Here is a 27876-nt window from a genome sequence, read left to right as displayed (position 1 = left end):
TAAGCGCAGCATTCCTGGATGGGCTTCCTCCGCAGGTGGGTCCACCCCAGAACCTGCTGTGGTGGACCCCTGCTTATCGCAGACATGTCAGCCAACACGGATCCACCAGGGGCACGCTCTGTCCATACTCCTTCCACAGCTGAGATGAGCAAATGGGACTTCCAACCTTTTGGCAAGTGATTCAGGTACAGAAACAGTAAAGGGGGCATGTCAGTAGATTCCCATGTGGGCCGTGTGCAGAACCTCCTAATCATGGGTCCCACATCTCCCAAAAGAAAAAACAAACCCCAAAGGAAGTTCGACACATCTTTTATGTACAAACGGTCAATGGTACAGATGGAGTTACTTTTTATAAATATCTTCAGCAAATCCTCTAAAAAAAGCTGTGAATAAAAACTACCTCTCTACACCAAGGGCCTGTCCATCCCCAAAGTGTTAATTGCAGGACAGCCTATTCTTAGCCAAACACTTGTGGGGCCTCCAGGGAACGACAAGAGCCTCTGGGACCAGGCAAGAGCCTTCCCATCTCCCCAGAGAGCCAAGGTGACTTGAAGGTCATCTGTAGCCCAGGACCTGGGAGTGATTAAACTCTTTCTTCCCAAGACTTCGGTCTTCTTTGTCAGGCTGCTGATTAGGCGGCCTCTCTGTTTCCTGGCCATGGCCCAGAGGGAGGGAGGGAGGAAAGGAAACTACAATAGTGTGAGGAAGTAAAAAACTCTGGGTATTTTGATAAAAAAAAAAAAAAAAAATACTTGGTAATCAATGTAACCCTGTGAAACCAATGGATCAGACTCACCAGAGGGAAACGTGTGATTTAGCATTCGGGGATCTACAGACAAGCATTTTTTTAAGGAAGATAATTACTTAGCACCAATTTCTCTCTCTCTCTGGTAATTTTCCCTTTTCCTTCAAGCCCCTGGCTGTGATCAACGCAGTCGGAGCAGGCTCAGGGCGCTTTAATCAGTAACACGGCTGGGCGGAGGGGCGCGGTCACACACCACGGAGCACGCAGCGCCCACACCAGGACGCGGCTTCTCGCCTGCCCTGGCTCGGGGGGCATAAGCGCCCTGCGGGCTCCTCCTGGGGTTGCGATGCGGCGCTCCAGGCCCACGGGGCTTCATTCAAAGCGACGCAGGTGGTTGTACAGGGACTGGACGTAAGTGAAGACACACATGGGGTCCGGCTTGCGGCCCATCACCATCATATCCTCCACCTCGATCAGGCGCTCGCAGTTGGCCAGGTTCCTGAAACACGGAAGCCCCATCAGAACGCAGGTCCTTGGTCCTCGACAGCCGCCCGACCCTGGCGGTCAGCCCCACAGGAGAGCGGAACTCAGCGTGGAGCTGGAGGCTCCCCAGCGCCCCCAGCAGAGAATTCCGACCCCCTCAGAAGAATCTGTGCAGTCACTTCGTCTAACGCAGTGTTTCCCAAACTCCCACATTCATTCGGGAAGCATCCAGGCAACTCAGATTCTCATTTAAGTAGACTTACATCAATTTTCAGTCAAATTAAATTTCACTAAATTTAACGTAAAAAAATTCACTGTATCTCAGCAGTCTATGGAAAATCAGAAATAAGCTATAAAAATAAATGCAGGGAACATCCTTATTTAACCATGCGGACAGGTTCTACAACTTTAGCAAAAGGATGTATAATGAAACCAATTTTACCAAAGGCTAACTGCTATAGACAGGAGTCCCTACCCAAGCATGTCAAACTTACCGGCCCTATGCGAGGCCCGCTGGCCTCGAGTTTGACATGCATGCTCTACACCATCTCATCAACGTTATAACCAAACAACAACGTTGAATGAAACATTATTCGAGGACCTGCTGTCAAAAGAACAAAGTAAAAACAAATTCACCCCAGGCCTCCCGAAACAGTGATTCTAAACTTATTCTTACCATGACCCATGGTTAGAGAGAGATTTTTCATCATGATTCAGCGCACACATATATGTGGAAATAACATTTCACAAAAATACCCTACTACCCATATTTTCTCTATAATATTTCATCTTTATTTCTCCCCCACCTTTCTTTAATGCTGGTTATAAGCCACTACATTGAGTTTACTACCTACTGATGGGTTACAACTCAAAGTTTCCCCATCTGGAATAACAGCCACTTCACAGGGTGGTGTGAGGATTAATGAGCTAATCCATGCACACAAAATGGAACAGTGTCTGGCACATGGAAAGAGCTCAATAAACAGCAGAAAATCACCCTCCTGCCTCTGCTCCCCTCCCAGTGGGCTCCCCCTGCACCTTTTAAGGAGGTTGTGTGTGTGTCTTCAAGTGCCTTGTACCCCAGAGCTGTGACCCCGTTCCCATGACTCACGCAGCACTTTCTACTAGTCCCCACCAACCCTGGGCTTGCGTGCTCCAAAGACAAGGCCCATGACATTAGCACAGGGCCCTGCTTCGTGGTGCTGGCCTGACGCCAGGCCTCCTATCAGAAACCAAATGTCAAGGCGAAATGGAGACATCTGTCCCAGATCCCATTGCCGCCTCCCCCCTCGGTCTGGAGCGGGCAGCCTGTAAGAGAATCCAACAGCTTTGTGGGGTGGCGAGTGGTTTGGCCCAATGAGTGGGCACCCTTGCTCCCCAGGTCAGGCCAGACAGGGCTCAGTGTTAGGAGAGTCGGCGCTCTGACAAGGGCAGGCATGCAAAGGTGCTTTGTCCACGGTCAAGGTCTGAAAATCGGAGTTCTCCTGAGGGTTCTCCGGGGACCTGAGTTCACCTTCCTGAGCTATCACGTAGCATCTGGCGCCCTCCTCCTCACCCGCAGCCCAGGAAAGCACCTCCTCTACCCCCTTCCTCCTGGGGCTGCTGCCAGAGGACCTCAGGTGTGTGTGAGCAGGCTCCGCATGTGTGCCCAGGGCATCACCACTAACAGCGTGGCATCAGCAGTCTCCTATTAAATGTGGGCAGCATTAGAACCCGGAACCTTGGCCATGGAAGAGAACTAAAATACCATCCTCCAAACACTCCCATCAGAAGCACCAACCATCCCTCTGAAGGCCCTGACTGGCACGCTCACCACCAGGTCCAGGGAAGGGGCCCTCGAATCCTCAGAGGACAGTTCGGATCCCTTTACAGGTGGCACTGCCATGAGAGGTTTCCCTTAGTTTCTCACACTCTTTCCCCCCCCCCCCGCCCTTTTTTTTTCTCAGATATATTTTCATTGATTTTGGAGAGGAAGGGAGAGGGAGATAGAAATATCGGTGATGAGGGAGAATCACTGATTGGCTGCCTCCTGCACACCCCACACTGGGGATCGAGCCCGCAACCTGGACATGTGCCCTGACAGACGATCAAACCATGACCTCCTGGTGCAGAGGTTGATGCTCAACTCCTGAGCCACACTGGCTGGGCACCCTTTCCCCTCTTGACTCTTTACACCTATTGTTCTCACAGGCTATTCTCAGGTTAAAAAATTTCCCCCCACAAAGGAGCCCTATTGGAAGACAATTTTCATATCCATGTCTTTCCCTCAAACTAAATATTGTGCTTCCTTCACTGCTCCCAAAGGGTACCTGGGCCCTGTCTGTTGAGCTTGTTCTGATTTCTTGTCCCCGCATGGAGCACATCCAGAACCGAGAGGGCGAGCTGATCCCTTCTGTATTCTAGCAGGAGCGCTGACCCTCAGAGCAATGACATCCCTGCCCAGGCAGCAAGTCTTTGAAATCAGGGTGGCAGTCAGGACTGGCTCTAAGGCCTCACCCTTGGCCTTACCCTCTCCTACCCAGGCAGGAAGCAGTGGGCAAGGTGCTGGCTTCCCCAGCAAACAACGAGGGGACTGGGCCACATCCCTCGGGCCCCCACCTCAGGCTGACCCACCACAATAGTAATGACAAAATTGCCGGAAGCTGAAGACACAGTTTATGAGACAGGAGATGAGAAAAGTGATGATCAGCGACGTTTACAAAAATGTTTAAGTCTCCAATAGTAGAGGCCTTAACTGCCTTTTAAATAAAATTTAAATTTTGTATAAATGATACAAACTTGTTTTAAATAATTTAAACAACATGGAACAGTCCAAAGGAGAAAATACAAATCACTTCCAATGTCCCCGCACAGCAAGAACCAGCGATTACATCTGGGTACCAGCCGTGTTCAATGAATTTACCGAGCCCCAACTCGGTGGGGGTTAGAAAAGGTTTAGCAGGGCTTTCTCCTGCTCCAGTCTATTGTGGTCTTCAGCCACCACAGGGCTGGCCCGTGAGGCAGATGGGGGAGGGCCTGGAGGGGTTATTTTTACTTATTTAAGCTTCTCTAAGACCAGGATGCCAGAGCTCGGGCTGCAGCCTCCTATCTAGTTTTAGGCAGAGACACATGGACACTACAAATAGCCTGGAAGCCCCTTCTGCTCCGAGTAACCGGAGAGCGGGGCACATTCCCTGCAGGGCAAGTGGGAGCCTTGGGCCGCATGTCTGGCTCCATGGGAGATGAGGGGAAAAGGGTGCAGAGGGTCAAGTACCCATAAAAGGGGCTGGCCCTCCGCTTTCCAAGTCCTGAACACCTGTCCGACAGAAAGAGCTCATCTTGCTGTCAACACCGCATCCGCTCACACAGATTAGGCCATGAGGAATCTCTGGGACTGTAAATTATTGGGCAGGGGGCGGGGGGAAGAGAAGCACAAGCCACTTTTACTCCACAGGCCCTGATGCATCTCTGTGCTGTTTAATATATATATATTTTTTATTGATTTCAGAGAGGAAGGGAGAGGGAAAGAGAGATAGAAACATCAGTGCTGGGAGAGAATCATCAATCGGCTGCCTCCTGCACACTCCCTACTGGGGATCGAGCCTGTGACCCAGGCATGTGCCTTGACCAGGAATCGAACCTTGACCTCGTGGTTCATAGGTCAACACTCAACCACTAAGCCACACCGGCTGAATGCGTCTCTGTGCTTTTAAGGAACTTGCCCAGAGAAGGAACTGGAAACTTTTCCTTCCTGATGCGAGGTGGACCCAATGTTGGCAGGCCCCATTCCTGTCCTCTTTGCCCTTCCAAAGGCTGTAACTTCATCAGAGCCCAGGCTCCTCTCCTCCCACACTGCCTGCTCCTAAACCGCCTTTCTCAGCTCCGTCCCACTGCCTATACGGCTCTTGGCAGCTTCCAGCAGCCCCACACGTCTGCTTGGCTTTGGTGTCGAACCTCAGGAATACGGGGTAAGACACTGGTAGATGGGATCTCTGAGCAGGTGTCCCTGTGCTTTCTCTCCATCTCCTCTAACCAGCCAGGAAACGGGGTGACCAAGCTGCTGTCCTCCCCAGCGCCTCGGACAGCCAGGCCCACCTTCCAAGCCCTCTCCAGTAAGTACCTTCGAGATAATCTGGATGACTCATGAGGGGAGGCACCTTCCCAGACTCTGAGCAAGCTCCCCACACAGACATGCTGGCCCCCTCGAGTCAGCAGAAAAACAAGAATGCATTTCAGGGGCCTGGCAGACCATCCTCCTGTCCCCAGCCAGGAACAGACTCAGGCTGCAGGGAGGCAGGGCCAAGTTTCTTACCCCCACTGTTTGCTCTGGGGAGGAGGGAGAGAAAACCTGGAGCAGCCTCCGCCACTGCTCCCCCAGGCTGGGGACAGCAGAAACATCTGTTTGGAGTCTGGAGACTGCCTGCTCAAACCTCATGCTGGGAAAGCATAGCCACCAAGCGCTCTGGCTCTGGCTGCCAAGGGAAGCTGTGCTCCTTGCCACCCCAGGGCCGCCACCCCATGGCCCAGGGCCTCCCTCTCCTTGCCACAGGCCCAGGGCTGAGGGGAACCAAGGCAGCCAGGGCATGAGCTGGCACCGCCTGGCCCACTGGACTTGATGGAGAACTCTGTAAGCCAAGTGTGGCCTCACCCAGCTGGGGTGGGTCCCGGGGTGCCCACACCAGAGACCCGGCCCTGCAGACTCTGACTGTCTGATTTTTGACGGTCCCGTTGCTGGGCTTCAGGCAGCTGGGCCTCATCCTGCTGAGGCGCCCCTCCCCAACCTCGTGCACTTGGCTCTACTTCACCATGGTCTGGATCCAGTTGCATAACACACTCCATCCGAAGCTGTTTCTGCAATTAGGATGACAGCTAATCCCAAGCAGCCAAGAAAGAGAAGGCTTTTAAAGTATACAAGGAGTTCTTATGACCCCAAGGGGGCCGAGAGTCCAAGCGCGTCATCCGAGACAACACAACAGGGGCAATACTCATGTTCCAACAACTCGGGCCAGGAGCAGGGAGCCAGGTCTCCATTCGGCCCCTAGAGCCAGAGCTGCTGCTCGGAAAGGGGCCGCTGCCTCTGCTCGAGGCGAACCCTTCAGCACCAAAGGCGGGTCCGTCATCTGCTGGCTCCGACTCCTTCCCTGGCCAGGCTTCGGTGGGTGAGGGGGCCGGAAGGGTAGGCAGGGAATGGAGTGAGGAGGCTTGGGGTGAGGGCTCCTTCAACTTGACAAGCACAGGAGAGCACCTCCTAGACATGGGCCCTCGGCACAGACCACAAAGCAGAGGCACAAAGGCAGGTGGGCGGCTGGGCAGGAGGGAATGAGAACGTTCCCGCCGGGAAACTGCGCTTTGGGAGGCCTTCCTCCCCTTAACGCCACCAGGCTTAGCACCAGGCGGCCCTGAACACGCTCATCTGTGCCGGGTGCTGCGGGTGCTGCTCCGGGGCCTCAATGGAGGCAGCAGTGGCCCCCCTGCCCTCTGCCTGTGCTCAGCCAAGAAGCAGCCCTGGCGTGGCGGGAAGGAGGAGAGCGAGGGCAGAGGATTCATCCCCCCAGCTCCCTCCCTGCCAGGTCACTTTGAGCTGGTCAGAGCCACTGCCCCAAGCGCAGCTCCTATCAGCCAGCCCTCTGCACAGCTATGCTCCCCGGCTCCCATCACTTCAGGCTGACTAGCCCAGGGCCCTGCATGGCACCTGGCTCCATCCCTCACTCCCGCCCGCACCTCCTGAGGAGTCCCTCACCGACTCAGTGTGCACGCACCCCCGCCGAACCCTGGCAGATACATCCCGCTTCGCCTGCTCCTGATGCTCTGGGGCTGCCCTCCGACAATAACCTCCACTGGCTTCCCAAGCACCTCCCAAACCCAGAACTGCCCCCACCCACGCTTCTCCCTATAAGTGGGTAGGGAGAAGGTAGACAGTGTTATATGAAACACCAGAATAATGTTTAGGGAAGCAACATCTACTTATTGGAGAAGTTTTTTAAATGTCCCCCAGGCAGATATTACTGAATTTCCTGCGGATCAATCACAGCTGTGGCTCGCCCAGGCAGCTGCATCTTTCCACCAGCCCCGCGAGGGCAGACTCAGTGCTCTGGCGGCGTCATCCCATTGCCCATCATGCCCTGTCTCCCAGACCATCCGCCAGAGGCCAGCCACCCAGCAAAAAGGGCAGGTGCGCCAATAAGAGAGCCCGGCTCCAAGACCAAGTGCTGGGGGACCCAGGCAGACCCCACCTCCAAGATTCAGTCTCCCCATCTATCCAGGGGAGAGCAGACTGGAAGGCCTCAAGTTCCTCGGCTCTGCATCGGCTGCCCCATATTCTGCTGGCCCCTGTGCTCCACCCATACAGTAGTCGGGCTCCGGGACTGGGCCAGGCTGGGAGCCAGTGGGACTGCCATCTACTCACTCGGCCATGGTGAAGGCCAGCTCGAAGTTCTTCTGCCGCTGCGTGGGGCTCAGGGTGCTGTAGTCGAAAGCGTCGGGGAAGAAAGAATGCACCAGGGCGCAGAAGGCCATCCCGTCACTCCAGCTGGAGGAGAAGTTCTGCAGGTCCACGTGCTGCGAGCAAGGCGAGGTCCATGCCGGCAGGTGAGGGGGTGTGACCCCACCTCTGCTCCCTGCCCAATGCAATCCCACGGGCAGGTTCCCCAGCTCCTCCTCAAGGGCCAGCATCCACTCAGCTCAGCCACAGCCACCAGCTGCAGTCACCGGAACTCACGCCACAAGGGGCACTAGACCAATCTACACGGGTCCAGACACAGGACTCCTGGGATCTGCTAGGGACTGACTGGGGAGGCACAATATCTCTAGCTCCTACCCCCCACCCCCACTGGGTTCTTACCCTGGCCAGGAAAACAAAAGCAAGGGGTGATGCTTAGTCAAGCCCCTGGCCGGGGTCCCAGGGGCCAGGGTGGGACATGGGCTCACCTGATAGCCGAGAGTCTTGTTGCGACACCACTCGAGCAGGATCTGCTTGATGCTACTGGCACTGGCCACCCCGAAGCTCTGGGACCGCTTCAGCTTGGCCCGGGCCTCGCCTTTGCCCCTGTGGAGAGAGTGCAGGCCTGCCGTGGGGGCCGCCCCTCAGCTGCCATTTCCACTGAGAAGCAGGGGAGTCCCCAGCCATCCCCTCATCGCTGGGAAGGTCGCCCCACCTGTTCTGCTCACCCAGGAAGGCGCTCTATCAGTACATAGCCTCCCTCGCCCCCATGTCCACGTCTAGGCGTGAGCCCTGCGTACCAGCTACACAGCCGCCCTTGATGGTATCCGGGAGACCATGCCCCCTTCCAGCCTCCAGGTGCTCCTTGGAACCCCTCCTTCTGAGCCTCCCTCTGAGGCCACCCATGCTGATGGCTCTTTCCTAACCTAGGACAGTTGCCTCTTCTGGGCCCCAAGGATACCCCCTAACAGCCAAGATGGGGTTGTCTGGGCCCTGGGGACACTCCCGGGTCTGTCTCCCTCACTAGAGTCGGAGCCTCGGGAGCCAGCACTGGGGTCCTGTGGTCGTCACAGGCCTGGGCTGCCCCCTACAAGCAGCAGGTGTCACTACCCCGCACTGACAGGAGGGCCCAGTAAGTGTGCAAGAGTGGGTCCTGTCTCTAACAGGAGGGTTCGAGGCATGACAGCAGACCAGGTCCTGGGTGTCACCTCCCAGCTCCTGCTGGGAATCCCAATGGACTGCCCTCCTGGCCTTCTGGTCTCTCACAGAAATCAAAGGGACTATGACTCACAAGGAACTTGGGCGTGAGGGCAGCCTGGGGGCCCCCCTGGGAACTGGGCAGAGAGGAGGACTCTCATCAGGCCTTGCCTGGCTCCCAGCCCACCTGTGGCCCGGCCCTGACCTTGTGTCTTACCCAAGAGGTCACACCTTAGGGAAGGACCCCGGGGAACAGCTCAGGGCCTGGAGTCCTGCCTGTGCCTTGTGGAGCCCAGGCGGGGTCTGGGCCTACTCTGGGGGCCCAGCCTGATCTGAGGACTAGTGTCCGTACTTGCCCACTGTATCCTGCTCCCACTTCTCAAACAAAGCCTTCCGGGCCTGCGCGCTGGAGGTCCGGGGCAGCGTCTGCGACCTCACCAGCTCCCGGCGATGGGCCTGAGTGGTGGCTGGCGGCTGCGGGGATGGGGGCGACTGGGGCGGTGTCACCAGAGGGGGGCTGAGGAGAGAACCAGGAGTCATCACTACCTCACACCATCACTAGCTCACATTACCAGCCGTCACCCACTCACCCAGGCCCGGGCTCCTCCTCCCACTGAGTGTGAGATGAGGCAGAAATGGGGGCTTGGTGGCAGGCAGGAGGAAGCAAGCGCCACCTGCTCCAGGCCTGACCGGTTAGGCAGGTTTTCTGAACTGAGCTGCTGTCTGAAGCAGGAGGGAGAAGGGCCCCTCACTGGGTGAGGGTGTCAATGCCCAAGGCAGGCAGGGGACACCCTTTCATGTAGGAGGTGCACTCAGAACCAGTCCCACCAGAACCAGACTCCCCTCCTCCACCGCCACTAGATAAGACCCCCTTTTGTTTTCCCCCTGGAACAGTTTGCCAGAAAGTCACAATTCTTTCATTATTAAAAGGAAAAGGAAAGCCAAGCCAGTCCCCCATCCCCATCTCCAATCACAGTCCAGCCGGCCTGGGGGAACACAGGGACACCCGCAGGGCAGGCAGGAGGAGGCCTGTACCACAGCCTATGGCCTCTCCGGGTACCTTCCCAGGCCAGGGGCAGGCAGCAGCCGGCTCTGAGGAACCCTGGCCAGGTTGGATGGATAAAGAGGAGAGTGGAGATCCTGCTACCCTACTTCCTCCAGGGGAATGGAGACACCCCTCCAACCTTTCAACAGACTTGCCTTGAAGGGTCCATAGCAAAACCAGCCTGCAGCCATATTTCTCTAAACAAAACTCTCCACCAAACGCCACTGCCTCACTTTCCCTGCTCTGAGCCTACCCAGCATCCCTGCTGCCTCAGTTCTCTGGAGGCCACTAGCCCAGGAGGGTGTCCTCCCCTGGAGTCAGCACAGGGAGCTCCCTGCAGGTGGCCTGGGCACCCTGGGTCCAAGGCAAAGCCCAGATGACACCTAGGGAGTGATGACCCTCCACCAGGAACACGGGCCCCGACTCACCTGTCATTGCTCCTGCCTGCTGTCACTGCCCCATAGCCAGAGCCCAACAAGGGCCGTGGGAGAGAAGAATTCTTCTCTGCAGGACAAAGGGAGGGAGAGAAACAACAAACCCTGGTCTCATGGAGGGCCCGCCCCCACCTGCCTCCCTCATTTGGCCTGGCCCTGCACTGTTTACCCAGCGCCACTCCGTGGACACGTAAGACCCCTGAGCTAAGCTGGCCCCACCTCAGCCAACAGTTGTGAAGAAAGGAGGTTGGGAACATAGAGCAATGACATAAAAGGTCTTGAAAGTGCTCCCACCTGCTTTTGAGAGCGCAGGGCCCAGGGCCTCCCGTGCTATGCATCCAGCGAACCCTCACTTTGGAGGCCCATACGGTCCCACCCCAGGTCTACCACTGAGGCCTGACCACAGACCCAAGTCAGGCCTGGAGAGGACTATGCCAAAATGTGTAGGGTAAAAGGTCGCCTTCTAACCACAGCCTCAACCTGTAATGAAAGCCATGGTTATCACCTGCCAAGGACGCTGCTCTTTCATGGCCGCTCTGGGAGAGGATTCTAGGAAGGATGGAGGGTGCAGATGGGCTAAAGAAGGGAGTGTCAGGCGGGGGAGCTGGGGCTTGACCCCAGATTTTCTGAGTCTGTGGCTAAACAACCCCCAGCCCCTGCCCACCCTCCCAGACCAGAGTTGGGGTCTCCCCTGCTCCTACCACTGGGACTTAGAGTCCAGGGTGTGGTGGCCTCACTGGGGCTCGAGCTGAGGCCCCCCAGGATGGCAGCAGACGTGGGCGAGAGAGCTGTGGCTGAAGTCTCTCCAGAGAACCTCTCGGAGACCCGCATGACGGCCGTGACTGGCTGGTGAGGCAGCCCCAAGGAGAGGCTCATGGGGCGAGGCTTGGGGGGCTCTGGTGCCCGGAAGGTCTGGGTAGCCTCAGGGGGTCCATCACCTGGACCTGCAACATGTGACAAGAGGGGATGGTAGGGTCAGCCAGGCATCCACTGGGGCCTCAGGCTCCAGCCTCCCCGAACCTTCTCCCCACCTCCTCCAAGACGACCCCCCTGACCACTCCAGCCTCCCTGACCTCCCTCTAATGGGGACTTTTCACTGCTCCAACCAGAGTTGACATCGGGTCCAACTTCCCCTCACAGCCAGGTCAGTGAACACTAGATGGCCTGTCAGTCCACTCTCTACCCTGCTCAGGCCTGGACAACCCCTCAGCCCCTGCTTGCATTCCTCCAGAAACAGGAGAGCTCACCCCTCCCAGGATCTCCCATTTCCCTCTGAGTTGAAATCTCCTTCTCTCTAAATGAGGTTGCTCTCCTGGCAGCCTCTCCATGTGTTAGGGTTTATGCTCAAGTCCCCCCACCCAGCCAAGGGGTGGCCTGGCACAGATGCATGGCTGCCGAGGCCCTGACCCCAGAGCTACCCATCCTCTGCAGCCCGCCCCTACCTGCCCCTGGCTGGTGCCCGTTCTCGATGACGCACAGGTTGGAGGACCTTCTCATCTCCGACTCGCTGGCTTCATCATGATGATCCACACTCTGGAGAGACAAACACAGCAAAGGCCCAGTCAGCCAGGGCCGGCTGCCCTCCCAAAATCGCTCCCCAAAGCCCTCCTGATTCTGGCAGAGCAAAGGACATTCATATGTGAGAGAGAGAGCCCGCAGGACATACCATGATAGGCCAAAGATACACAGCAAGTTGGGGCAAACAGCCCCAGCTGTTGAGCCCCTGGGATCCTGCGAGGCAAACGCCGCCTCCATTGACCTCATCTCAGAACCCCAAAATGCTAGGGACAAAGGTCAAGATGGAGAGGGTTCCAAAGGAGTGTGCAAGATGGCCCCGCCCCTATCCCAGGCTGGACCAGATGACTGGGTCAGGAGAGTGTGGCTCCGGCTCATCCCATCAGGGCAGGCTGGCCTGGCTGCCTGTGTGGGAGCAGCTGAAATGCAGAGACATACATAAGCTTCTTCTGGGCCCACAATGGGCACTGGAGCCCTCCTGCTGAGGCCTTTGCATTGATACAGGGTCACAAATTCACCCAGACGTCCAGAGCACAGGGGCCTGATTGGCTACACACTGCAGAAGTGGGGGAGGGGTGCAGAGAGAGCACCACGACCAAGCGCCAGCGGGAGTGCCTGGCATCCTGGCTGGGCTGCCAACCACCAGGTGACCTGGGTTAGGTCATGCCCCCTGAGTCTGTTTATTTGTTTGAAATATGGAAGTGGGCTATGCAAGTGCCACTTGAGGTCTACCAAGTGTCAGGCCCTTTTTCTGGGCATGCCGCTTATGCCAACTTGCTCTGCCCTCCCAGGTAGGTGCTACCAGCCCCACTTTACAGATGGGAGATGAGGGCTCAGAAAGGGGGTGTACACGTGAGAAAGAGCTGAAGGTTATCAGCTCCGTGTTTCAGGGACATCCTTCAGAAGCCGGAAGGGAGTTGCATGGAAGGGGAACCCAGATGGCCAGCCACCTCACTAGTCCCAGGTGGGGACGTGGGGAGGGGTGATGGGACAGTGGGAGAGCGAAGGGCAAGAAGGACTCAGAGCTTTGGGGAGAGTGAGGACGTGGAGAGACGAGAGGACGCCACTCCTCCGCCAAGCCCGGGCTTCAGGTGTGAGTGATGTGGCTAGGAAGGGTGAGGACATAAGAACTTCAGTTTGGGGCGTGATAGGGTAAGGTGCTCTGGGCATCAGGGAGTTGAGGTCAGGAAGCAGCTGGGTATTTGAGTGTGAAGTTTAGGAGGAAGGACGAACAAACAATGAAGAAGCAGGAGTCTCAAATCCATGGCCTGGGGCTGATGGGGCCAGGGCTGCAGCACCACATTTCCAGGGCAGAGAGACATCTGAGAATGAGAAGGCACAGGCAGGCAGGTAGGAAGAAAACCAGAAGAATGTTGAGAAAGGCAGGTGGAAGTGTATCAAGAAGTCAGGCGTGTCGGCGGCATCCAAAGGTGGCCTGAGGTCAAGGAAAAGAAGGTCAAGATGAGCTCTAAAAAGCGTCCATTGGGTTTAGCAAAAAAGAGGTCACTGGGACGGTTAGGGACTGAATCAGAGGTGGGGGCAGGGCACAGGAGATGGCCTGGGGGAGAAGCAGGGGAGAAATGGAGACCACACAGTAAGTTTAGCCCTGAGGGGAGAGGAGCAAAGGGGTGTGAGGGGTTCTTTCAGATGGAAGGGGTAGGGTACCATTTATAGGCGGAGAGAAAGGCTCCAGAAGATGAGGGGACCCTCTACAGTGTGGGGTCTCTGGGGAAGTGAGAGAGGACAGGACTCAAGAGTCTGGCCTTGGAGAGAAGGTAACCCTCAACTTCTGATTCAGGACAAAAGGGGAGGGGCCAGACCTACTCCAAGGAACAAGAGAGAAGGTGGGCGGTGCATCTCCTGGCATTCTAGCATGGGGAGGGCACCCCTAGAGCCAACACCATTGCTAACTGGAAGCCAGCTCAGCAGGAGGTGGAGAAACAGCCAGTCCCTCCTGAACTCCAGCCCCCACCTATCTCCAGGTTCCACCCAGCTCTGGGGTCTCCATGTCCCCTCATCCACCTTGCTCTGGTCCAGCAGGTTCCACAGGTCCAGGCAGGGGCTTGAAGGGACAGGCTGATCATGAAACCATTTTCCCAAGAAGGTGGGTCTCTACTGGGGGGGCGGGGGCATAGCCACCTGCCCCTGCATGTTTCAGGCCCACACCCCATGATGCCCCAGGGGACCAGTGTCACAACCAGACAGGAAGGTGGTTCTGAACCAGCCGGATCTGCCAAGGGGTCTCAGCAAAGCAGAGGGAAAAGGGATCGGGCGAACTCATGCTAGGAGGACCCACAGCAGCTGCCCCTAACTCCCCATCCCTGTGATTGGAGCCACTCCTCACTCAGGGAAAGGGCTCTGCCCACATCTCAAGCTGAGGGTGGAGAAGGTCACCCCTAACTTCAAGCCTGGACTAAAGGCTCCAGCAGAGTTAAGGTTTGGGACTCGTGTCTCCTACCCCAACTCAGGGCTCTAAACACAAAGTACTGCAGCCTTCCAGAGGGCAGAGGACACTCAAGACAAACCTGTCTCCCAGGACCTCGGGCAGGGAGAGCCATTTGCATCAGATGAGGGGGAGGAAACATGTGAGTGGGGTAAGCACCCTAGCAGGACCTGAGCCCTTAAGCCAAGGAGCCAAGCGGGGCTGGAGCAGAGGCAACCAATCATGTGTCTCGGTCACATTGATGTTTCTCTTTCTCTCCCCTCCCTCCTACCTCCACTCCACGCTTTCTAAAAATAAAAATAAAAATAAAAATAAAAATCAATGGGGAAAAATATCCTTGGGTGAGGATTATTTAAAACAGGGGAGGCTCCCTGTGTGGGAGCCCGGGCCTGGGAATGTTAGAGGCATAGGAGGGATGCGATAAGTCTGATTTCAGGGACTCTCTCTCTGGGGACGTTTTAAACACTTTTGTGAGAGCAGGAACAGTATCTCAGGCACTCTGGGTGCTGTGTGATCCCTCACAGGCCCATGTGTGGACACGGGAGCCCATGTGTATGTCCAGCACAGCCCAGACGGCCAGAACCGCCATTCTAAGCCAGTTAACACGGCTGCCGGCTCTCCTCCTCGTTCACACCATGGTTTTAAAGACTCAACTCAAACTTCTCCCCAAAGTATTTAACTCCCATATCACACAGTGTGTCTGGGAAAGGAAGGCAGATAAGGCGAGTCTGGTTTCTTTCATGATCAGCCTGACACCTCGCTCCTGGCAGTGGTTCCTAAGGGACTCCACCACATCGGTCATCGGGACCCAGTGGCTCCAGCTCAGCAGAGGGCATTTCCAAGGAACAACTGTGGCCTGGCCTCCAGCCTGGCCTCGGGCCGCTGCCATCCACCGAGGCCCCCAGCCGGCTCCCTTCATCCACCAGGTCACAGCTGTGGCTCCATAGACACTTTTGTGAGCAGTCTGGGCTGATGCCCGTTATAATCACCCACCCTGCTCAGTGCGAGAGGCCCAGCTGGGCTGGGACAGTGCCCCCTGGTTTAGATACAAGGAAACTGAGGTCTGATTGGGAGGAGGTGCCCTCAAGGCCTCAGCAAATGCCCCCAAACCAGCTCCATCTGCTCCAGGGACTCAGGCCTCCTGCATGGAGTCCTCCCTGGTGACTCCTACCCCACTGACCTGCCCTCTCCCCTGTCCTGGAGCCTCCCTGACTGTTCTTCTGTCTCCTCACTACCTGGCTCCCGTCAGACCTCTGTAAGCCTGATGAGCAAGGTCCTTAGCAAGGTCAGGGTTTTCGTACCCAGAATTCAGGGCACATTTACAGCTGAATATGACCCACTTCCAACCCCTACAGTCCCCACTTTAAAACAGCAGGATGGCCCTAACCGGTTTGGCTCAGTGGATAGAGCGTTTGCCTGCAGACTGAAGGGTCCCAGGTTCGATTCCAGTCAAGGGCATGCACCTTGGTTGTGGACACATCCCCAGTAGGGGGTGTGCAGGAGGCAGCTGATAGATGTTTCTCTCTCATCGATGTTTCTAACTCTCTATCCCTCTCCCTTCCTCTCTGTAAAAAGTTCAATAAAATATATATTTTTAAAAAAAAAAAAAAAAAAAACACAACAAAACAGCAGGATGCAAAAGGGTCTCCCAATCTCATTGCTGTTACAGATGGGCAGCACAGCACAGCCTCCACAACGCCTGACCACAGCCACCACGGGCCAGAGTGTGCGAATGCGACCCTCACAACCAGAACTCCCCTGGGACAGAGACACAGAGACGGTGAGAGAGAGAGAGAGAGAGATCAGAAAAGCAGCAGCCCCTGCATCCAGCCATGACCCTAGAGCCTGTGTCGGGGCTTCTGAGAGGTGGGCTGCGGGAGAAGGGGGTACCAGTGCTCCTAGTCAGGTGGGGGAAGCTGCCCAGGCCCAGGGAGCCAGGCTCAGGGGGCTGCAGAGCCTTGACCCCACTGGAGACCCTGGCTATCGTACCCCATACTCAGCTATGCTTGCTGTTCCACCTCATCCCACGCCTCTCTGAAGTCCACAACCTACTCCCAAACCGTGTCTCCATCCTCTTCCCCCAGCTGCAGCAGCTTCCCTGCTGACCCCCAAAAATGGAGAAGGCTCCCCTCTCTCCATTTCTAAGGGTGGGCTCTCCAGGGCCTCCTGACTCCCTGGCAGCTCCATGTACAAGGACATGTAAGGGCTGCAGCACGCTGTGTGGAGTGGTGTGTGGCCCTGAGGCCCTGTGCCTGCCCACCACCCCCAGGGTTCACTGTGGCCAAGCTGCAGCGTGACAAACAGTGGATACAGGCACAGCGCTGGAGGTGGAGCCTCTGCCCAGGGCACCTGCCCACCTTCTCCTTCTGTACAACTGAAGACTTCAACTACCAGCTCTGCCCTGATATCTCCCTAACTGGCGGCCTTGACCACTCTCAGTGCAACAGATCGGTGACTCTACCTGCTCTGGGACAGCTTCACCCAGGGTGTCCCACAGCCCCTCACACTCAGCACAACCCAAACGGAACCAAGCATCTCCACCAGATATGTGACCCAGTCGTCCCCCAGGCAGAGTGCCTCCCTCTGCCTCTCTACTAATGTCCAAAGACTCTCTACCTTGCTGATTCTCCCTCTTCCATCCCTCTCCAAGGCAACCTCAGCTTTCCATCCACCCACCAGTGCCCCAGCTATGACTGTCCTCTCTCCTTGGACCATCATAATTAAGTTAGCCTGTCTCCAGCCACCCTCCAGCCCACCACCCATCCTTGAGGGAGCTGCCAGATACAAGGAAGACCCTGTCCCTCCCCTGCCCAGTGCCCCTCACCCACCATCCCCATAACTGAGAGGACTCGTTCACCTCAGGTGATCATGGCCAACTCCCACTGAAAAAGTTGGATGACTGGAGAGAATGCTCTCACATATGTACGTGTATGCATGTACATATACATATTCATACATATATGGCTCTGGAAGTATTTTTGTTAAAACCTGGGCAGCTGCTTCCACGAGCAGACAAGTAGCACATGCATGTTAAAATGAACCCTCAGGAACAGCAGATGACAGTTTACTAGGCACATATGAGCTCCCTGTGGTGACTTTATACTATGGACATGTAGTGTGTCATGCTCATAGGACAGAATTAAATGTATCCATATTTCCAGACACTTCATATGGATCACTGGGACACCCAGGGACTCTGCCACCAGCACATGTGTAAGGACCTCTCATGGCCCAGGGACAAAGCCCAGGTCCCTTGCCCAGCATCCAGGGGGCCTTCACAACTTGCCCCTCCACTCTCACAGCCACCAGGCTCCCCTCTGGCCAGAGAGTCCTTTCAGCCTTCTGGAGGATGCGTGCACAGCCCCCCACCGCACCCCCATCCGCACCAGCAGCAGCAAGCCCTGAGCCTGCAGCTCAAAGCCTTCCTGGGACACGCATGGGAAGGGATGGTTGCGTTTGGAGCGCATCTGTTCTGGCTGCCTGTACTGTTGGTACTGCTCTGAGGCCATCTCCCACCCAGGGTGGGACCTCCAGGGGCAAGGGCTAATCTGATCCCCAACCCCCTGACCCCCTGCAGTGCAGCCCCGCCCCCCAGGGACCTGAGTGCCTGATGGACTGACCGAGGGGCAGCAGGTGCAGCCTACTCACACCAGACCCTGGAAACCCAACCCAAGAGCACATGTCTATGCAGAGTGGAAAATCTCACCTGAGGGCCACTGCACACTTCATGGAGACATTCTAACCGGCCTCCCCAAGCCCCATGCTCAGGGCAGTGACTGGTCCACACCGGCCTCCGCCCCACCCCCACTCGGTGTGGGCCTCTGGCCAGTCACTGAGCTCAGGAATCTAGTCGCTGCTAAAGGCCGGTTTCTCCATCTATCCCTTCACGGTAAGGGATTTGCCCCCTGCAGTGCGAGTTCCAAAGCACGCCTGCTTGGCTGCACCTGACCAGATTGCGTCCTCCTCCCCTCCCCCAACGGGGCCTGCGTTCTCAATCTGGTTAATCAATAACCGGAACCGTCAGGCCTCAGTTAAGCGGCAATGCTGGGACGCGTGAATGGAGGTGGGGGAGTCGGGGATGCTGACCATTCCAACTTGCGGGCGGGGCCCCGGGCCGTGTAGATCGGTCAGGGGCCGGACCTCAGCGTCCAAGCCCTTATTGTCACGGGACAGCGGAGAGAAGGAGACAAAACTTAGGGTAAACAAGGCCCGGCTCCCCAGAAGGGAGGGGGCCTGAGACAAGTGTCGCACGCCGGCCAAGATAGTGCTTCTCGGCTTTCTCCAAATCCGAAGTGGGGCTGGACTCCCACCACCACCAAGTCCTCATGGCCGGTGGAGGCACAGCCCCCCAACCCAGCGGACGTACACACTCGGGGCGGCAGCGGCACCTGCGGGGCCCCAGTTCCCCGGCGCCCGCGCTTCCCGAGGCTCACCTGGCCACGGCCCGAAATCGAGAAGGTGGCGTGGCTGGCGAAGCGCGCGGAGCCCAGGCGGGGCGCGTGGTCCGGGACGCCTGGCGCCGGCGGAGGGCTGGGCGTGCCTGGTGTGCAGGACGCGGGGGACAGCCCGGTCGCCAAACCCAGTGCCTCCACCTGGCGCGTCAAGCGCTCGAGCTGCGCCTGCAGCCGCTGGTTGTCGCGCTGCAGCTCCGCCACAGTGCGCGCCAGCGGGCCGGCCAGTCGCAGTGCATCGGCCACGCGCCGCTCCACGCCACGCTGCAGCCCCTGCATGTCCTCGTGCAGCGCGCGCACCGCGCCCTCCAGTGCGGCCTCGTAGCGGCCCAGCGCCTCGCGCACCGCGTGCGCCTCCGCGGCATCCGGGGCCGGCTCCATGGCCGAGCGGGGAGCGTAGAGCCGAGAGCGAACCTCTCAGCGAGAGAAGCCAGGCTCCGCAGCTCTCGGCCGCGAGTGGGGCTGCGGAGCTGGGCTCGCCCGAGGGGCGGTGGGAGGGGCGGTGGGGGGCGGAGCGGGTCCCGGGAGCCCGGGGACTGGGCGCCGCGTGGGGGCGGGGCCTCGGGGGCGGGGCCTCGGCCGACTCCCGGCCACCCCCTCCCCTGGAGACCCGCGGGTGTTGCGGGTTGAGGACCCCCAGAGGCACCAGGGAAAAGCTCGCCCCGCCTCTCCGCTCCTTCTGTGCGAGTCGCTGGCACTGTGTCGAGTCCGAGCCCCCACCCCCACCCCGACCCCGGAGGAGCGGCGTGCGGCCTGGGAGAGGGGCTGCGGGCCCACCGGAAGAAGAAGGCCTCGCCCTCCCAAGTGGGCTTTACTTTGGAGACCACAGACGGGGGGGTGGGGGGGGAACAGGGGGGTATGCTTTCCCTAGGCATTCTCACCCCCACGTCGGGGTCCTACTGGGGGCGGGAACTTCCCTCCTGCCCTGGGAGACTTGAGAGGAGCAGTCCCCAGAACTGCCTCCTGACCCTCACCCTGTGCGGGGCACTGCCCTCTCTACTGCGTGGGCACGGCTCTCACGGGCACGTCCTCACCTGTGGGACCTTGGCCTGGATTGTTTTGCACCTGTCCTAAAACCTAAGAAAGAAAAAGACAAGTGGTGAGGTTTGCTCGCTGTCTCCCCTCCCAGCCACACTCTCTGTAGCACGATCTTAGTGCCGTTCCGCCAGTGGTCAGTAGGGGCTCCAGGCTCACCAAGGGGCTCCGATTAGAGGTCAGAAGAGGCTAAAGTCAGACAGAAGGACAGGGTGTGCCTAGGGCCTGCTCTCCAAATCCTGGGATGGGCAGCTGTGAGGATGCCTAGGGGAAGCATAATCACCCCCTCCATCCAAGTCTCCGTCACTGACCTCCATCCACAGGCTAGGGCTCCTACCTCTATTCCCTCTCAATGCCCCTTTTATACCTGGATCCAGATACACCTCACTTTAGGATGATGAGCACAGATATGTAAATTTCCATGTATACTGTATTGTAAAACTGATTTCAAATATAAGTGGGCACATAACATCCTTGTCCGTGCAAAAAACCTTTCCTGGTTAGCCTTCTCCTTCTGGGCCTGGGCCACCTGAAGGAGGCCCAGTGGCTGGGCAGGCACCACCAGATGACCATAGGGACGAGAGAGATGAAAGGTTTGTTCCTGTTGCATTTGGCTTCCAAAGATGTTTGGAGCCACAGACCTCCTGGACTGCCCTGCATTGCCCCAAAGGAACTGGATCAGCCTAGCAGATGCTGAGTGCTGATCCCCCTTCCCCCTCCACCATGGGGACAGGAAGGAACGCTGGGTTACCTAATCCGAGCAGCCTTCCAGCAATTATTTCATGAGAAAGTCAAGTGCCAAAAGGCGTGCATGTTGCATGTGTGTGTGCGTATGTGTTCCAAATAGCTGTCTGGACAGGGTAAGCCAAACCGCTCCCTGCATTCTTTCCCTGGGTAGAATCTTTGATAGAGACCGTGGGAGACATTGCTGCTGCAGCTTCCACCCCAGATTGCACTTGTAGCTCCTTCAGAGACCCTGGTCTCAGCCAGAAAAGCCCAGTCCCTTTGCAGGACCCAAGGAAGGACTATGTGGGGAAGTCTTAGGAGGCACTCTCCGGCTTGACCCCTGGCCCCACAGCCCATGTGCACCTGGGCCTGGGCCTGGGCCAGCAGCAGAGGTGTGGGGGGGGGGAGGGGAAGTGAGGGGGTGGCAGGGGTCCAGCCTTCTCTCCTGTTCTCCAGGGGAAGGAAGGCTGGTGGGGTCTCTGGGGTGGGAACCCTAATAGTATGGGAGAGGTGAGAGACTGGAGAGACTGGCTGCCCAGGATCCATCCACCCTCTCCCACCTCACAGAGGTTATCTGGTCTCCCCGATCCACCGTGAGACTATCGACTAGTAAGAGGGGCTGCTTAGGGGCGGGATTCTGTCGAGGGCAGAGATGGGGCTCCCTGTGGGTTCCAGGAAAGCAGACAGTACAAGAATCAAACCATCCTCCTTGGCTCCTCTCCCTCAGCAATCAGACCATTGAGTCAGCTGGAGATTAGCCTAAGAGATAGAAAGAGATGAACCAGGAACGTGAAGAAGAGGGGCAGAGGGCCAAGGGGTGCAGAAGGGGACGATTCTGGGTGGAGGTGGGGTATGAAGACCAGTGCCACCCAAGAGCTGGCTCCATGCCAGGTGGAGAGAGGCAGTGAGGCCCTCCTCTTCTCCCCCCCCCCCCTCCTCCAGCTCAGCTCCTGCCTGGTACCAGGCTGTGAGGGAGGTGAGGGCTGATGAACCTGATGAACTCCCTCCACATTCACCAGCCCTGATGTCAGCAAGCCTGCAAGTCTGGCCTCCCACTGAATCCTGGGGGCTCTGGCGCCTGCCCTCCCAGCTCCCCCTCATCGGGCTCTGACCCCTCAGCCACCTGCTGGTCCCTGATTTGCTTGGCTCTAGGCTGGAAGCAGGAGGTAGGACAAGCCTTCCTGAGTTCCCCTGCCAGTCCCCTCATGAGATCAAATCCTTGCCAGGCCAATACCATGAAGTCCAGGGAGCTAGAGTCATGGACCTGAGATGGGGAAACGAGGCCCTAGAGGGACAGGGACTGGCCCCAGGACACACAGCATGGCATACAAAGAACTGGAACTGGGGCCTGGCCCCAGATTTGAAACACTCCTTCCTGTGTGCAGTCCAAGCGCACCTCCCCAGAGTAATAGTCAAATTCAGCCACGTCTAGGCAGCTCCTGCCTGCTCTCAGGTTGGCTAGAGATTCCACTCCCCTGGAATTGCTCCTCAGAGGTCTCCAGTACCCCCACTCCATGTCCTGCAGCAGTGGCCCCCAAGGACCACTCCTTCCTCCTCCTCTCCCTCCAGACTCTTCTCACCTCCTTGCTCTCTCCTCCCTAGGGACCTTCCTGAGTGACTGTTCTTTCACTCATCCCTTAACGTGGTGGTCCCCAGGGCTCTGACCTGGACCTGTACCCCTTTCACCTGCAGACCTTTTCCAGGGGTGTCACCATGCTGATGACTCCCACTTCTCCACCTCTCGCCCAGCCCCTCTCCCTATTCCACCCACCTCCAGCCTGCTACCCTGAAGGTCCCACCCAATTAATCCCCAGACTCCTCAGGTCCTGAGAAAGCACCTAGGGAGAAGGAAAGGACATAAGAAGTGGGACGGTTCAGTCCTCTGCCAGCCTCTGCCCACCTACCTGGTACTGCCCTCAGCCTCTGCACTGGGTCCATGTGCATGGACGCAGTGCATACACACAGGTGCATGCTCATGTTAGACCCCATCCTTGGAGAGCAGGGACTGTCTGCCTCAGCTGTTCCTCTACCAGGAGTCCTCAAACTACGGCCGCAGGCCACATGCGGCCCGCCAAGGACATTTATCCGGCCTGCCAGGTGCCGCTGCCTGTCCTGCTTAGCAGCCGACTTGTCCCGGGCCCACAGTGCGCATAGGAATTTGTTCATAGTTTTTTTTTTTTTAATTATAGTCCGGCCCTCCAACAGTCTGAGGGACAGTGAAGTGGCCCCCTGTTTAAAAAGTTTGAGGACCCCTGCCTATCCCCACACCTGGAGCAGCAATGGCTTTAGAAAGTGCTCAATAAACATTGGGTGATTGAAACCCAGGAAAAGGGGACCACTGAAGAGCCAGTGGAACCAACAGGACTGCTGCATGGATGGACAATTGGGAGAAAGGCAAAGATGGCTCCAAAATGCTGGCTTGGGTATCTGGAGGTACTGTATGGAGGTACCACTCCCTAAAACAGGTCACAGAGAGGGTGCATTACAGGGCATGGGGAGCCATGGGGCGTCCATAGATGCTACACAGAATCTGTCTCCAAGGTCACATCAGCCTTTGCACTGGGTCAAGGACGCTGCCGACCTCACTGGTCACCTCACTCCTCCAAGCCCCTCTGCCAGGAAGGGCTCAGGTTGGAGCGTCATAGGCCAGGTCAGACTCATTATCTGTCAGGCCCTACTTGGCCCTACCACACCCTCCATGCAGCCCTCTGCTTGCAGGGGCAGCTAAGGGGCCTAGCATCCAGGCTTCATAACTGGCTTGACCCCTGGCCCCACAGCCGATGTGCACCTGGGCCTGCCAGGGGTCAAACCAGTTAACAAGGACTCAACAGAAAAGTACACCTCAGAGCAGGACACCCTGGCAAGCATACCATCCCCCACTTCTCCTCCAAAATCCTGGAATCCAGCCTCTGCCCTGGAAACCGTTGCCATGTTGTGAGATCCATAGGGGTGGGGACGCAGGGCTTGTATTTATCTTTTCCTGCCAGGTTGCTGGGTTCAGGAGCCAAAAAGAGTGCTAAGTAGGGAGCCAGGAGCTGCGCAAAAGCAGAAGCCCCAGGGTGGGCAAGTCTTGGAGCCTCCAGGCCTCATCTCTAGGCCTCATGGGGCTCTGCCCTCTGCCCCACAGCTCTGGGAGCAGAGTCCCTGGGGTCCAACCTAAAACCCTGAGACCCCTGGGCAGTGAGAAAGAGACTTCAACCCCTGGGTCATGCCAACTCCTATCTACCAAACCCTTCTTTAAATTTCATCCCTCCAGCCCTAACTGGTTTGGCTCAGTGGATAGAGCGTCGGCCTGCAGACTGAAGGGTCCCATCGGCCTGCAGACTGATTCTGGTCAAGGGCATATACCTTGGTTGCGGGCACATCCCCAGTAGGGGGTGTGCAGGAGGCAGCTGATTGATGTTCCTCTCTCATCAATATTTCTGACTCTCTATCCCTCTCCCTTCCTCTCTGTAAAAAATAAAATATATTTTATAAATAAATAAATTTTGTCCCTCCATCCCAGGGACACTGCCAAACACACATGTAAACTTGTAATGTTCTTCTTTTTCCCATTATCTGAGGGTTTATCTGTGCATGAATCATGATGACACATACATGGGGCAGGGGGTATCTGTGTAGAAGAAAGATGTGGGGATTACAGAATCCTAAGACCAGCACAAATACCTGAACACATATGGGACATGTCGGATGTGTGCACATTTACAAGTACCTATGTTTCTAGAAAGGATATTTATGCATTTGCTAGTAGATGGTGAATGTGTTTATAGACACACTATGTATGTATGCCTGCAGTACACATGTCAGCACAGACATCAAGATGTCCTATGCCACTGATACTACACATGTGCCTATACATGTATGTCATGTGTCTACATGTGCTTACGTGTGTCAAATGTCTTTGTGGGTATCATTGTATGAGTGTGAGTGTATGTGTGAGTTTGACCATGTGTGTCACATTTATTGCTACCTAACCAGACCTAGAAGTCTTTTTCTAGAAGGTACAGATTCTGGATGCTTTGCCTAGACTCTTGCATATGAAATTCTAAGGGTGACCCTGACCTGGGGAGGTGGTATAGAGAGCAGAGCTTCCCACCTTCCTGGACCAACACTGGGCCCTGTTGGTCCTGTTAGCAGCGGGAAAATGGCACCAGGTGTTAGACCTGGGTTCAGCAACCTTGGTACTTGAGTTCTGAATAAGAAAGAATTCAGAGGCAAGACTCAAACTATAAGAGAAGGTTTATTTAGAAAGTCACAGGGGTAGAAGTGAGTCATAAAAGAAATGGACTCAGGAAACAAGTACAGCAAAAGAAGGGCCCTCAGAGTCTAGGAGGGAGAGGAAAGGAGAGACAGGGAGAGGGGGGAAAGAGAGGACAGGGAGGGAGGGAAGGCGGGAGGGAGGGAGGGAGGGAGGGAGGGAGGGAGGGAGGGAGGGAGGAGGGAGTGGGGCTTTGGGCATGCTCCATAGTGAGAGCCACGCTGGGTCCTCTATCCTGAGGGCTTTTATCTGAGGTCTCAGGGGAGGCTCTCTATTCATCAACTTTCCAGGTGTGCCCCCTCATGGTCTCCACTGATTGGTCTGAGTCAGGGGGTCATTAGTCCATGCCGCTAGTCCTGATGTCAGCCACAGCTTCACTCCCTCTGATTTTGCTGCTTCTCTGGGCCTGCAGCTGAAACACAGCTGAAGCCTAGATGTCATCTCCAGGGGTTAATGCTTAAGGGAGTGGTCTTGCAAGGGCTTGTCCGTTTGCCCGTTGCTAGGCACCCAGGGCTCTCCGCCCTGGTGACCCTCTGCACCTGGCCCAACCTTCCTGCTCTGCACATGTCTATCTAACTGCCTACTACAGTCCCAGTAGAGGAAGAATTTCCCACAGACCTTTGCTGAAGCCCAGGCTTCCCAGAGAGCAAACAGCTTACATCCCTGCGGGAAAGGGCCTGTGGTCCTGCCCCGAGAGGCGGAGGCTGCAGAGGGTGTGGAGTGGAGACAGCTGCTTCCAGCCCAGATAAGGCTGTTTGGCTCACATTTTCCATTTCCAGTATCCTCTGCCTCGGGTCCCAGCCCCTAAGCCCTGGCCATGGCCTCGAGAGGCTTCCACTGACTCACGCAGCCCACCCCCCACCCTGGGAACTGAGGAGCCAAGCGGGGAGACTGAAGTCCGGGAAGAGCATGCACCCCACCAAAGCCACTGGGGACTGGGGACATGGTCTCTAGGGTAGGACAGGCCCAGCCCTGGGGCTTCCGGAACCCGCCCAGAGATAGGAGGAAGGATGGGCCCTCCTCTTATAACAACAGTCCCTGCCCAGCCTGGCTGCCCCAGCACATGGACCCTGAGACCCAGAGGGGCAAACTGGGCTCAAACTCTGGGCTCCTTCTTCCTTCTCCCTACCCCCTCCACAACTGCCCATCCAGAGGCCTGGCCCCTCCAGCCCTGCCTGGCCTGCCTCCCTTCCCCCTCCCTGGGCTATTTATAGGGCCTGGCTCAGGGGCCTCCAGGACAACAGGAGCCAGAGCTCAGGACTGCTGCTCACCGGGCCTTCCCCAGGGGCCCCGCAGCCTGGGCAGTGTCCGCTTTCAGTCCAGCAAAGCAAAAGGCCTGTCACTCAGAGTGATCAGTGGGGGTGGGGAGGCCAGGCTGAGGTGGGGGCTGGGCTAGGACCTGATCCAGGGCCCGGGGAGCCTTTTGCAGTCCATAGAGAAGCTGGGCTTCCTCAGCATTTTGGAGACTCTGTGGGGCTGGGGGCTTGTACAGGAGGTCTGGGCGGGGGGGGGGGGGGGGGGGGGGAGGCACCAGCCCCTCTTTGGGAAGGACCAGAGGGCAAAGACCAACATCAGGCTGCCACCTCCCTGCAAACCCCCAGAGTCATCTTCTCTAACAAAATGGTCCCTCTGACCCATGGATTCCCTCCAACAGGAGAATGCCTGAGGGTGCCATTCAAGGTCCTTCCAGCAAAATGCACAAAACTCGCACCTCTGCAATCATGCCGGTGCTGGTCCCTCTGCCTGAAGCATCCCTTTGGAGTTCCACCCTGTCTGACACACTCCTGCTCCTTCTTCAGCTCTTCAGAGACCATCGTTAAGGCCGCCTCCTCGGGGAAGCCATCCTTGATGGAGCCATCACCACTCCTCCCCTTCCCTGGTCTCCCTCCTCCAATGTGGGGCTTGTGTGCTCTTGAGTTCTGATCTGTGTGGGTGTGGGTGTGAGGCTCCCTGCGCCCCTCAGGGTAGAGACTCCAGAAAGGGCAGGCCCCAGCTCAATCATCCCTCTGCCCTTCGCCCAGTTCCCAACCCCATCAGCCATTGCTGTTAAGTGAGTGAATGAGAGGGAGGGTGCTGAATGCATGAGTACAGGAACTAGTGACTGAACAGTGAATGGAGGTGGGGAGAACACGGCAGAGAGGGAAAGCAGAAAAGACCCCTCTGTATCTCCTGAGCCCCAAAGTCACCGCCTGGTGTCCCAGTGGGCGGAAGGCAGCGGGGCAGCCCAGGCCAGGGCTCAGTGACATGGCTTGGCCCTGGGAAGCGGCCAGATCGGTCACTCTCATTCTTTCCAGATCAAAGTTCCCCCAGGGAACAGCCTGGAAAACCTGACACTGGGGAGTGGGGGGGAGGCTGGGCCCATTCAGGAGGAGGGCGCAGAGAGACAAGGCACCTGTCCCAGCTCCGGGACACCAGGCCAGCAGCCCAGGGCAGAGGCTGAACACACATTACTCCAGCCCCAGCCCTCCCCTGGATAAAGGGCTGCACTGGCAGGTAGGGAATCCCTGCCTCCGGGCCCTTCTGTTCCAGACTCCCCAAGGACTCCAAGCCCCCCAGGACCACAGGGGCTCAGCTCCTTGAATTTCACCCTCCATGTCAGGTTTTCTTTTTAAATATATTTTTATTGATTTGAGAAAGGAAGGGAGAGGGAGAGAGAGATAGAAACATCAATGATGAGAGAGAATCATTGATCAACTGCCTCCTGCACACCCCACACTGGGGATCAAGCCTGAATTCCAGGCATGTGCCCTGACCAGGAATCAAACCGTGACTTCCTGGTTCATAGGTCAATGCTCAACCACGGAGCCATGCAGGTCAGACCCATGTCAGTTTTGACTCACCCCTCCCCATCTCTCGCTTCCATCTCAGTCACCCTCCAGGTCCATCGTTCTCTGCCTCCCAGTCGCTGTGTCTGTTTCTGTCTCAGCTTTCCACATTTCTCTGCATGTTTTTATGCCCTTGGTCCCTATATCACCATCTCTTTCCATTTCTCTGTGTCTCCCTAGACGTGAAGAGTAACGATGGAGTGGCACATTAGCCTTTCTTCTAAGGAGGAGCTTTCACATTCCTCCCTCTCCAGCCCCGGTCCCCACAGTCTGCAGGGAAAAGCTTGTTCCTGATGGTGGG

General features: G+C 57.0%; 1 protein-coding gene across 2 annotated transcripts; it reads right to left on the bottom strand.

The window, feature by feature from the left end:
* Positions 1–293: 293 nt before the first annotated feature.
* SMTNL2 (smoothelin like 2) lies at positions 294–19185 on the bottom strand. Of its 2 annotated transcripts, none has more exons than XM_080679524.1 (8): positions 18714–19185; positions 11765–11855; positions 11024–11266; positions 10317–10392; positions 9196–9360; positions 8135–8252; positions 7614–7765; positions 294–1244 (listed from the first exon to the last, which is right to left on the bottom strand). In XM_080679524.1, exons 1-8 carry the CDS (start codon positions 19110–19112, stop codon positions 1118–1120), a joined length of 1371 nt encoding a protein of 456 aa, XP_080535650.1. In that variant the 5' UTR covers positions 19113–19185; the 3' UTR covers positions 294–1117. The 2 variants fall into 2 exon arrangements, with proteins under 2 accessions (XP_080535650.1, XP_080535651.1); XM_080679525.1 differs by lacking the exon at positions 18714–19185 and adding an exon at positions 13071–13266.
* Positions 19186–27876: the final 8691 nt, after the last annotated feature.

The sequence above is a fragment of the Plecotus auritus genome (genome assembly GCF_963455305.1).
Source record: "Plecotus auritus genome assembly, chromosome: 7".
NCBI lineage: Eukaryota > Metazoa > Chordata > Mammalia > Chiroptera > Vespertilionidae > Plecotus > Plecotus auritus.
The sequence above is the reverse complement of the archived record's forward strand: the minus strand, read 5'-3'. Positions and strand labels throughout refer to the sequence as shown.

Coding starts and splice junctions, on each gene's coding strand:
- SMTNL2 (XM_080679524.1), bottom strand. CDS start 19,112: ATGGAGCCGGCCCCGGATGCCGCGGAGGCGCACGCGGTGCGCGAGGCG. Junction 11,267..11,764: donor CGGGCACCAGCCAGGGGCAG/GTAGGGGCGGGC, acceptor CACATGTTGCAG/GTCCAGGTGATGGACCCCCT. Junction 1,245..7,613: donor CTGGCCTTCACCATGGCCGA/GTGAGTAGATGG, acceptor TCCGTGTTTCAG/GAACCTGGCCAACTGCGAGC.